General features: G+C 37.4%; 1 protein-coding gene across 1 annotated transcript; it reads left to right on the top strand.

Annotated features, from left to right (window-relative positions):
- The first annotated feature begins 1,079 nt into the window (after nt 1-1,079).
- Nucleotides 1,080-1,622, top strand: Rps24-ps18 (ribosomal protein S24, pseudogene 18). The gene has a single exon (XM_039111560.2). It carries the CDS (start codon nt 1,083-1,085, stop codon nt 1,437-1,439), a length of 357 nt encoding a protein of 118 aa, XP_038967488.1. The 5' UTR covers nt 1,080-1,082; the 3' UTR covers nt 1,440-1,622.
- Nucleotides 1,623-12,785: the final 11,163 nt, after the last annotated feature.

The raw sequence follows: 12,785 nt of genomic DNA, 5'->3' as shown, positions 1-12,785 counted from the left end.
AATTGTGCCATGAAGGACATAAATGTTGAATTATATTAGATAATGAACAATATTTTAGATAGCTTTAAAAGACTTCTTTAATTTTAATTCTATATGAATTCGTTTTGCCGTCTTACCACATGTGTGTCCGGTGCTCATGAAGTCCAGAAGAGTATATCAGACCCTCTTGAACTGAAGTTACAGGCAGTTGTGAGCTGCCATGTGAGTGCTAGAAATCTAACTTAAGTCCCCGGGAAGAGCATCCTCAGCTCTCTCTCCAGACCTTTAACCAAACATTTTTATCTCACATATTTTCTAAAATAATGTTTAAGTTTTCATTTGTATCACCTACATGATATTACCTATACATCTTCACCAATATGGGCTTCTTTAAAGCTTTTTATAAGTGCCATATAGACAATAAGCCAGAATGACTAGTCTTTAAAAATCGTTTTATGAGAGCCAATGCCTTGCACATAGTATGTAAGTATGAAACTTCTGCATTTATTTGTAAATGGTATAAATTAAATAGGAAATAAGAATCATGGCAAGCAACAAGGATAATATTTAAGGAGTTCTGCTTTACAAACATGCATTGAGACAGAGACAAATTTTATAAACACTTTAATTAATCAATTTTTACACTGTACTATAAATAGAAAATCAGAGTTACAAAACAATTTCATATGTTTCTACAATTCACACAGCAAGGAAATCAAGCCAGTGTCTGAGAGCTTGATCTTCAATTATCTTCACGGGAGACTCTACAATAAAATATATTCTACATTGCACAATTTTTGTTTTACACACACACACACACACACACACACACACATATATAGATATAAATATAGATATTATATATGTATCAGTCTAAAATAACTTTCTCAGGTCAACAACGGTATAAAGCTACTCTCACCACTTGCTACTCTATCCTCCCTCTAAGCCATGGACGGTCTCATAATATCTACTAAATATTCAAAAGCAGATTAAGAAAAATAATATGTCACAGAACCACCAAAAATATACTATAATTCTAAAGATTTATGCATCAAGGCAAAGACACCTAATTTAATTAAAAAATTACTACATATAAAAATCACATGTTCCTCCTCTACAGCTCCAGCACAGTAGCCATCATGAATGACACAGTAACCATCCAGACCAGGAAGTTCATGACAAACTGTCTGCTTCAGAGGAAACAGATGGTCATTGATGTCCTTCATCCTGGGAAGGCCACAGTACCAAAGACAGAAATTCGGGAAAAACTGGCCAAGATGTACAAAACCACACCAGATGTCATCTTTGTATTTGGATTGAGAACCCACTTTGGTGGTGGCAAGACAACTGGCTTTGGCATGATCTATGATTCTTTAGATTATGCAAAGAAGAATGAGCCTCAACACAGACTTGCAAGACATGGCCTTTATGAGAAGAAAAAGACATCCCGCAAACAGTGAAAGGAACACAAGAACTGAATGAAGAAGGTCAGGGGAACTGCAAAGGCCAATGCTGGTGCTGGCAAAAAGTGAGTGGAGACTGGATACAGCCAAAGGAGCAGCTCTGCGGTGACTTGATGTTCTGCTGTGATATGCAAATGTCTGAGGGTAAAATAAACTTAAAAGCTTCTGCAGAAAAAAAAACTCACATGTTGACCCTCGCACCATGATAGTGACTTCGATAGCCCACTCTCACTATTAGACATGTTATCCAGACCAACACTAAATATTGAAATGCTTGAGATAAATCACAACGTAGATCATATTGATCTCAAATACATTTATAAAGCATGTCAACTAAAGATTAAAGATTTACTTTCTTCTAAGCTGCTCATGGAACTTTCTCAAAAATTGACAACATATTAGAACTTTAGACTGTACATAAATACCAAATGCGCGCGCACACACACACACACACACACACACACACACACACACACACACACGGAAGAAAAAGGAAATCAAGAATGAAACAACCAACATTATATATTATACTTTCTATAATTTAGGTAGATCAGGATGCTGATAGTTTATAAAGAAAAATGCTTAGTTGGGAATTCTGAATTTCTATTGAAACCTAAATGAAATACTGAAATAATTAAATATATTTAATTGGAAGCTCACTAGACACATGAACACAGGAATAATTATGCATGTAATCTAACCAAAATCATATGTTATTTACTCAAAACATGGTAATTTTTTGAGATTCATTTCTTGTACTTGATTTTATCATTCTAAAATGCTAACTTTGTATATAAAACCATCTTGTGACAATATCTACAGATTCCTTATAGGGGTGCATGGTAAAAGGATAACATTGCTATAATATCTTCTGGATATCACATTTTGTTGTTTAGTAATGAGTGTTAGCATGGTCAGATAAAGAAATACTTAGAGAGATACACTTCCAGAGACCATTCTCTCAAGAAGAAATTTAAATAAGGATGAATTAATCCCTTCAATCACTTCATGTTTTCTTCATATAATGGTGTTACTAAAAGGTAAGAAGGGTAAGAGACACCTGCAATATAAGTCAGTGGGCACATATTCATTGTGCTATTAGTTGTTCTGTTTCCACCATAATATTCTGCCTTATAATAGGTCTACTCTATTTTCCCTGAAGTTAGATGTGAAAAGTGTAGCCCATATTTCTCACATACTCCAGAAAAGCTACTTCAAATGCACCCTAGTAAGTAAGTTGAATTCCATTTTCAGTTACTAAGTTAAATTAAGTCACTAAACTCTTTTTTTTCATCTTTATTAACTTGGGTATTTCTTATTTACACTTCGATTGCTATTCCTTTTCCAGGTTTCTGGGCCAACATCCCCCTAGCCTCTCCCCCTCCCCTTCTCTATCAGTGTTCCCCTCCCCATCCTCCCCCCCCCCAACAATCACGTTCACTGGGGGTTCAGTCTTAGCAGGACCCAGGGCTTCCCCTTCCACTGGTGCTCTTACTAGGATATTCATTGCTACCTATGAGGTCAGAGTCCAGGGTCAGTCCATGTATAGTCTTTGGGTAGTGGCTTAGTCCCTGGAAGCTCTGGTTGGTTGGCATTGTTGTTCATATGGGGTCTCAAGCCCCTTCAAGCTCTTTCAGTCCTTTCTCTGATTCCTTCACTCTTGAAACCTTCCTATAACCTAGTGACTGAATGAGAAATTAGTGGTATCTCCGAAGTGTTTTTGAAATATGCTGTCAAAAAATATCTAATTTAGTGACTGTCTTAGAATTTTTGGAGGATTGTATTATTTACAGATTCTCTATCATCTGTTTTTGTAGTCATTCCTCATCCTGATCCTTAACATGTGTTCCTGATCTCTCATACAAGACTAAGATCTGGAAGTTGACTATAGACGCTAGGAAACAAGAGGAGGCGCAACATGAGATTATTTATTGTCTCTTCTCCTCAAAAAGAAAAGTTACCCAGAGAGTGAAGCTTGCACCTGAATGCAGCTGTTGGTTCATGCAGAAGCCCATGAAATGCATATTTGTAGCAAAATAATAGTGTTTTCCATGTCACTCAGGCATCTTGGCTCTGGTATTCTTTGGTAAACGTTTTCTGTGTGTGTTCCAAATGATTCTGGACCACAGAATTACCATGTATCTGTATAAAACACACCCCCTTTTCTTGTTCAATAAGTAGTCAAATATTCCAAAGTAATAATGTGTGCCTTGCCAGTAGCACAAGTTGTAGGAAATTAGCTTTTGTAAAAGTTATTTTTTTAACTATTATTACCCCTTATGACTCCATAATCCTAAACACCAGGGGTGTAACAGAATAATTAGCTGTATGACAATGGTATAAATTTAGTCTTGTTAAAATAGGATTATTAATATCCCCTTGGATTATCACCCTGGCCTAACTTCCCCAGCCATAAAGTATATATACTGAGACACAGACCTGTGATTCTGTGGCTCTTCTAAAGTGCCCAAGGAAAATGGTATAAAGATAAATGAAGTGGGAGGGCAGAAGGGAAGCAGAACCTAAGAGCATCATAAACAGAAATGTATTAATCACACTTAGACGAGTGGAAGCATTGTATATTATTATAAAACCAATAGCTGCAGCAATACTGTAATGATGCCACAATGATGTTGTGTTCATAGCAGTTTGGCCATTAAAATTCCAGAAGCTTCGATTCTTGTTTATATTTTATTTCTTATTACCCTCTCTGGGTTTATGTGGTGGTGTTATGGCTAAAGAACTATGGCTCACTCATAAGCAAGAAGCAAGATGAGCCTGGAATTTGTGCAGAATCACAGGGATGCACTGAGAAGAGCATCACCGTCACCTGCACACTGTTTCCTCACTCATAAACTGAGACTTGAGCAAGGCTCAAGTTCCTCAGATCTCAATGCCATTCTCTGCTAAAGTGAAAGGGATACAGGAATGTTCACAGCACTGGGATCAAATCGTCATTACAGAGCCAGGCAGCTAGTCATTCATTCACAGTAGAACACTCAAATGTTACAGTAATTAACTTGGGCAATTGCTTACTTATTTTAAGATATATTGGTAATTATCATAATATATCTCAAGTATATTGAGTGTTACATAGTAAGGGCTAAAGAATGCATGGCTAGTATCTTTATTACGTATTAATTATGTAGCTTATTATTGGTAGTTGGTAAGCAGCATTTTTATGAGTTAATGAGGAAAGAGGAAAGATTTTTTTAAGTCAAATCACATACATACACACACATAGAAAAGGAAGATCCATTTAAAATCAAATATTTATGGTCCATGTTACCAAAATTATTTAGCCTATGGTTTTACCCCTGTTCAACTTCTTCATGTTTCCTTCCACTGCAGGATCAGACTATTAATACAATTAATGATGCAGAGAGGCTTAGCAGTATATCTGAGCAATTAAGTCCCTTCATTCAGGCAGTAATAAAACCTGCAATTGTCTCCTTTCTGCCTGGAAGAGCAACTTAGCTCAGTGAAAGTATTGTCTGTTTTTGAAGACAGGATCACAAATCAGTGTTATCAGGACACATCTGGGCTAAGTACTGTCCCCAAGCACAAATGTTATTCAGTCAGCTAAGTAAGCCAAACTTCCCATCAATGCTCAGAATCCTACTTTTCTTTCTCTTTTTTTTCTAAATATGAAACAAATAAGGCAGTAGCCAGGATAGTCATGCTTGTTGATTCACTTCTACATATTTTATTTATTCCTAGCAGTGAAGTCAAATTCTTTCTCAGCAGGCTCTTAGGGTTAGCAAATATTTACACATACTAAACATACTGTTTAGAGCATATGTGACAGTAAGAATTTGAAGAAAACCAATTGGCCCCACTTATGATTAACTGCCACTTATCACTTACTTTCAACAGGCACACAAATTTTCCCTATTATTTATTTATTTATTTATTCAATTATTCAATTTACATCACAGTCTATAGCCCCTTCTCTTCCCAGTACCCCTTCACATAGGCCTTTCTCCCATTCCCTTTCCCTTCTCCTCTGAAAAGGGCAAGTTCCCCCAAACCAATATCCAAACAACCCTGGTATATCCAGTCACTACCAGAGTAGACACATCCTCTCCCACTGAAGCCAGGCAAGGCACCCCAGTCAAGGGAAGAGGATCCACAGGCAGGCAACAGAGTCAGGGACAGTAGACCCCTCCAGGAAGACGAATCTGCACATCTGCTAGATATGATGCATACATGGAATATGTACACATCTGTATTCTTTGACATAAAGAGGATCAGAAGAATTGTGAAGAAAGTACAAGGGAAATTGCCATAAACGGGCTGCAATTTCATAGATAAAGTTAGTGAGACTACAACTCAACAGGCTGATAGTCTTGAGTAAGAAAGTTCCAGAAAAACAATGCTGAGATGCTCTTGTCTTATCTAACAATGTCATGAAACAAAACTAGATTAAACACAGTAATGATGTTGTGAAGGTTATTAAACACAGTAAAGATGTTGTTAAGGTTGTTGAACCAGGATATTGTCATAAGTTACCCTCAATTGGACTAGATACTAGTCATGTGTTGCAGTCGTCACTTTCTTGGCTCACTGTTCAGTATTATGAATCAGCCTAGGGGAGAATAAGATAGAAAGGACAAAGATAAGATGAAGGGAAATACTGAGAATGAAACGTAGAAGAGAAAAAAAGAAATAAAGGTTTCCCTGAATTAAAAACAAAAGACAAAAATAACCGTTGCTTTCCTCAACTAGAAGAAGCAGATAGCAAACCTTCATGGATCCTACCTCCCGATGATTCATTAGCTAAATCTAAATTCCTATCAAGCTTAGATACCCTTACCCATTCCATCTATTACAAGTGCCTTTAATCTCTGAAAGAGTAAGCAACCTAACTCACTGTGGTACAGGACACTGCACACTAACAAGGAAATGAAACCTCTTGTCATTTCTTGGGTTAAAAAGAGATTGCCCCACAGAAAATTGTGTGAACATTAAAACACACAAACAGCATGTTTACATATTCATCTATTAATAACACTGGAAAGAAAATATGCCTGTAGAAAGCAGAGTGTCTGAGATTAACAATCAAAAAGTAACATCACTGAAACCTCTCTCCTCTGCTAAAGATAAACAAACAATTCAATACCAGCTCCGTAATGACCACATATTTTCATCCACAGCAGGTTGCTGCCTAGTCCCGGCAGGAAAATGACAAATGAATGCTGTTTAATATTTTGCTTGAACAGTTTTTTCTTTCAGAAAACTATTTGCAGTACGATAATGAGAAGAGCGTAGCTGCAGAGAGTAGCATTTTATAAGGATGACTACCTTTCTAGGGCATATCATCTGATACACACTTTGTTTATCCAGAGTGAATTCAATGGTTAAAATGATTAATTGAGCCCATTTTGTGTTACTCATACCAGCTCTTGCAAAGGAGATGATTGCTATTTTTTTCTTAGTGACTCATACAAAGATGCCAGCAGTTCACTGGCAATAACAAAATGACATTTCTAAACTTAGCAGTTCATAAATCTTATAAGATGCTAGCCATATCCAGTTCTCTTCCCTCGCACTCATCTCTGTACAAAATCAAAAGTTCAAAAGATGTAAATATGTCTGGAGGGCAGAGAGAGACTTCCTGTGGCAGGAAGACATTCCATGGCCGGTCCCTCTCTTAGTACCACTGAGAACTCTGGGAGGAATATTGTTATATTTCTCAAGCGATGGCCTTTATTATCCCACCAAAATGTCAAATTTGTCTGTTAAAAACATTCATAAAGTCTGTGAACATTTTCAAATTCCAATTTGGAATTAACAATCAAAAGGTAGCATCCATCCAATTCAATGAATTATTTTGTTAAGGAGCACTATGGAAATTGACACGTTTCCTCCAGTCTTCCTAAGTTGTCATCTACTGTGCAACAGGAAATATGCAGCAACTCCACAGCCTCAGGAAATGAGGAAAAAGTCCCCGGTATTCGTTTCTGTGGTTCACATAAGACACTTACCAAGTGTGCCCTGTTCTCTTTATACTTCCTTTCCCCTCACCAGAACTGCGATGCTAATTTCTAAAGTCCGGATTTGTTACTAATATGTGACACACACAGCTAGTCTGCAGCAAGGGAAAGAGAATTAAGTTGAAAAACTATTAATCTTCATGGGTGAAAGAGAGATGATTCGGCAAAGTGACAAACAAATACTGGTTTGTTCGGTTTGTTGTTCCTTTATTTTTGTTGTTGTTTGTTAATGCAGTTTTTATTTATTCTTTGAGGACCCCACGGTATTTACCGCCTTCTTCCTCCTTGCAGATCATCTGACATACAGCTTCATGTCTTCCCCTTATCTCCCCCAAAATAAGGCAAAACACAGCAAAATCCATAAGGTCTGATTTGTGCTGGCTGAGCATGGGTGTTAAGTCAACCTTTAGAATATGGCTGATGTGCCAGGTGTCGTTTTATTGAAGAAAATTGACTTTCCTGCGGTCAGCAGTGATCAGATGACATTAGCTATGGTGAGGCATGGTTGTGACTTCATGTCCACCACCTTTCTTCATGATGGGATTTTTGTCTGGCTTGAGCTTGTACGGGTGCTGTATGTGGTCACACTTACTGTAAGTTCACACGTACATCTACTCTACTCCATCTGGGAATAGTGGTTCCATGGAGTCATCCGTCATTTCTGGATCTTACACCCGTTCTACCCACTTCTCTGCATAGGCCCCAAGGCTTTGAAAGAGAATGGTGTGATATAGAAGTCTTATTTAAGGATTGGCAGTTCAAAGCCTTGTCTCTGGACAATAATGATTTTTAAATTAATTGATTTATTTACTTTACACCTCAATCTCAGCTTCCCCTCTCTTCTCTCTCTTTCTGTCCTCCCGTATCTCCCTCCCCATGTATATCGACCTACGTCGGCAGATTAGGTTGCAATAGGACTAGGTGCATCGTCTCCTATTGAGCTTCAGCAAGGGAATCCAGTTAGGAGAAAGGGGTCCAACGGCAGGAAACAGTCAGAAATAGCTCCTGATCCAGTTGTTATATGTCACTGGTGATGGCAGAAACTTTCAAAGCCTCAAAGTTCTCCCATCCCTGAACTATCCCGTGACAAACCTCCTCCAACAATGCTATACATCCTAATCCTTCCCAAACAGTTCTACTGATTGGGGGGGGGGCAAGTTTTTAAACATATGAGCCTATAGGAGTCATGACCCTTCAAGGCACCATTGTAGATATTGCTTACTTTGTGACCCATACCGAAATTAGGACATTTCAAAAATGTTCTCATTCACATTTTATTTACTTAATATTATGCCTGTATTGTTTTTTAACTTTCTTACTTTTTATTGTTGTTAATTTTGGGATGAAGCTAGCAGAGTTACTTCTCATTGATGAGGATTATGTACACTGCTATACAATTTAATTCAAGTTAATTTATTCTAACATGTTGTGTTGTGGCAGATGTGAGCATAGTGGAGAATACTTGTCATATAACTCAGAAGGGAAAGGCAGAATAACCCTGTGTTTTGGTTCAGTCTCGGCTATAGGACAAGATTCTCTGAGTTCTCCATTTTCTGATGACGGAGATGGGGTTTTACTAGTTCTATGTCTCTCTTAGAAATGGCACACAACTCTATCAATAGAATCTGACTTTAATAAGACAATGATTTTTTAAAAATTATTCTTTCTGTTTTAATAGTGGTACTTATTGTTTATCTTACAGTAAGAATAATTTTCTATACCAGGAAGAAGCTGAACTGAACAAACTATTGGGTTAGGTTATCTTATAGAATAAATTTCGAAGTACCAGAATGAGATAAATGTTCTGTGCCTAGTCATTGCTTGAGCTGCCCATCTGTGCAAAAGAAAGTGATCAGAGAATCCAGTGATAAGATGTCTGCAAAATCAGGCATACAATAAAAGCAAAGGCATCTGAGTCAGGTGTTTCTGACAGGTTAAAAATACTGTCAGCTTTCCTATTTGATTTAAGGTGGTTATCCCTCAGTTAGACAATATCAATATAAGATTCTAGTTCTACAAAGAGCCCTGTGATGGATGTTGAGGCTGAAGCTTTGCTGATAGTAAATACTGCCTCTGAGTGTTTTTGAAGACAGGATGTGGAGGATGAGTTCAAAACACATCCTGACTTTATGCCAATAATTCACATTACCACTGGCTCACTGTGACTGGTGTCCTCAATCTTGAAACTTGAAGATAAAAGCAAAATTGCCTCAGCTTTTAGCTTTTCTCCCACATCTTAGGATATACAAGCATGCTCTGGCTTAATGAATTTTAGATATTGATAATTATTTAAAATATAGAGCCAGAACCAGGTTGCTTAAGCATTGATTTACTCCATCTCGATCTCAAAGCAATTTACCAAATAATGGGCTAGATGCTAATACTGTGGTGACTGTGTAATTTTTTATTTCTGTTTATAGTCTTTGGCAGATCCTGCTGGGAAATAGTAATTTGGCTTTTCATTAGCAAGTAACAGAGCCCTTCCCGGTTTCCTTCTTTCATTCTTACTGAGAGAAAACAATCGTTAGTTGGGTATTGGTCATATCCAGAAGTGTTAGCAGACCAGCCATTTGGACTTTAAAGGTGGGTTAATCAAGAGATCTCTGTGTAAAGACAGTAATCTCTCAGCAAGGTATGCATGAGATGTAGGGAGGAAGCATTGACTCTCGTCTCAGGTGGTATCACTCCAAATTGATATGATGAACTGGATTATATTGATGAAGTTGGGCAATTTCCACAGCTAACTTCCATCAGTTCAGGGCAGCAGAAAAACTAAGCTGTCAGTTCAGTTCTATTCCCTGTCCCCAGACATCACACTTGGCTCCAGGATTCTAGGCAAAGCAGATGCTCACTCAGTCCCTGCTACAAAGTCACTATTTACTGGCATCGGTACAATTTATTTCAGCTACTTCAATCCCTTTGGATTCAAAGCTTTCAAAATAACCAGAGAAATAGACATGGCTTGTCATGACCAAACTCTTCAGTAAATGGAAAGGCAAAATGCCTCCCACCTACACAGATGTTGCAAAACCAAGTGTGTTGCATCTTGACTTAGATTTCTCTTTTCAGAAACTTTTTCATGGTAAATTCTCCTCTGTTTCAGATGCACTACATCAGTATATGGGGGAAAGGGGCCTCTGATATTCTGTGGTTATAATGGGCATCTTCTTCTTCTTCTTGACTAAGTTGCAATAATTTGTTCATTAAAATGTGATTTCTTGTATAATTAAAAAGTAGCTCATAGAACCATACAGAACCATCCGGATCCCTGCTATTATTTTTATGTACAAGAAAATCAATCTTTCACTGAACCATAAAGAAGCTAGCAAAAAAAGTAAGAAAAATGACAAAAGCTCATAATTCTGACTTTAATCAACGTACAGTTTACACTGTTCCAGGGATTTCCTGGTGTTTAGGGAAAATACAAATGATGTTGTTTCTAATAATAAAGCATATTAACTAGAAGAAACTTGATAAATAATATAGAGTAAATCATCCTATCATAACAGAAAGCAAGGGGACTAGTCATTTGCCCGTGAGAATTTATACACATAGGTCAGTTGTGAGGGAACGCCTAAATGAAAACTGGCTCCTGCCTTAAATTCAGCTGTCTGTGAAACACCAACTATTCCATGAGTAGTTACTAATCTCAAACATATCTAACTCTAAAAGAAAAAACAAAAACAAAAAACAGGGTTAAAATTTAATGAATTACTGGATAAAATAGGCAGTACATTGGCCCACAGAAGTTGTTTAAAAGTCAAAAATCTACTTTCTTTAAAGCAAAATAAGAAAAAAAAGATCAAAACTGCAAAAAGAAAAATGAGTCCTTCTTCATAAAGAGTACCTCAGAATTATTGTTTACACATAAAGATTCAGAGATCTGAAAAAAGCAAATTATAGTCTGTCATTGCCAGGGACCAATCATGTATCTTCCATTCTGGGTCAGGGGGTATTAAGTACTGATAGCTTTCACATACATGTAAGCACACCACATTCACAGAGAGAGAGAGAGAGAGAGAGAGAGAGAGAGAGACAGAGAGAGAGAGAGAGAGAGAGAGAGAGAGAGACAGAGACACAGAGACACAGAGAGACACAGAGACACAGAGAGACAGAGAGAACCAAAAGAAATTCAAATCCAACTACCTTTAACTACCTTTAGTATTAAGAACTATTTTTATGGTACCAAGATAATTTTGCTCTGATTTTAAATGGCATTTTGATGCTTTGGGAAAAAAACACTCAGTTAATAATTTTCTATATTGCTTCCATAAGACCAATTTTAGTGTGAGTTGGCATCTCTGAATGTGATTAAAACAGGGACATGGTGAAGCTTTGTTTTAGAGCAGCCGGTGTAAAAGACAAACCCTGACTGAAGCACAACAGTCAAGGGCAACCTTTGTCTTCATCGCTAGCCAGCACCTCCCAAATGACTCCGTGCAGTACCTTTGTGTACCACACAGCCATCTGAAATTCCTCTTAACAAGCACTTGACAAAATTGTTTCTGGGATGGTTTACAAAATATTATATTGAAAGCTCTGAGCGGAAAGCCTTAGCAGAGGAGAAATCTCAATTGACTTTCACTGTTTTAACACCTTTAATCTGTTCTTCAACTAATGATAGAGGGGAACCGAGACAGGGATGAGAAAAAAGCTTCCTAGAGGACCTGATCATCTCCGTTTTAGGACAAAGAGCAAGAAGTCCTGGGGGCAAGGAATGGAAACTACATGGAGCAAAAAAGAAAATAAAGGAGTAAAGAAAGGACAATGTGATTAAATACCAGAAGTGGAAAAAAGTGCACAGACCATACAGCGAGTTTCAGTCAGGGTTAGTTGGGATTTATCTTGACTGAATAGCAAGTCAAACAGGGTTGGGAAGTAGCAAAGAAACACAGTGGGCTGCCCTTTAGGAGGAAGCAGCTTCACTGCATTCTGAACCCTTGAAAGAAAGAATGCTGCAGATAAGATGGCTAGATAAGTAGTTCATTGTAAATGGATCCTGAATTGAAGACATGCAATGGTTATAGAGAACCACAGAGAGATTCAATTAATGCTCTTCTTAGTAGAGTTTGCTTTTGGGTTGTTTTGCTCTTAAAGGTGAGATGAAAACATTTTAGATTCAGGCCTATCATTTTGTAAGTCACAGTCTGGTTTTTGTTTTCTATTTAAGAACAACGTTTTTTTGAGATTATATAATTACATTTCTCCCTTCCCTTTCATCCCTCCTTTCTCTCTTTCAAATTCATGGCCTCCCTTATTTCATTAAATGCATTTATCATATGCATATACATATATATTTCTCAATATAACCTGATCATTAAAAATAATATTGCTTTTTAGAGCTGAC

This window comes from Rattus norvegicus, chromosome 5 (assembly GCF_036323735.1).
Source record: "Rattus norvegicus strain BN/NHsdMcwi chromosome 5, GRCr8, whole genome shotgun sequence".
NCBI classification, from domain to species: Eukaryota; Metazoa; Chordata; class Mammalia; order Rodentia; family Muridae; genus Rattus; species Rattus norvegicus.
The sequence above is the reverse complement of the archived record's forward strand: the minus strand, read 5'-3'. Positions and strand labels throughout refer to the sequence as shown.

Coding starts and splice junctions, on each gene's coding strand:
- Rps24-ps18 (XM_039111560.2), top strand. CDS start 1,083: ATGTTCCTCCTCTACAGCTCCAGCACAGTAGCCATCATGAATGACACA.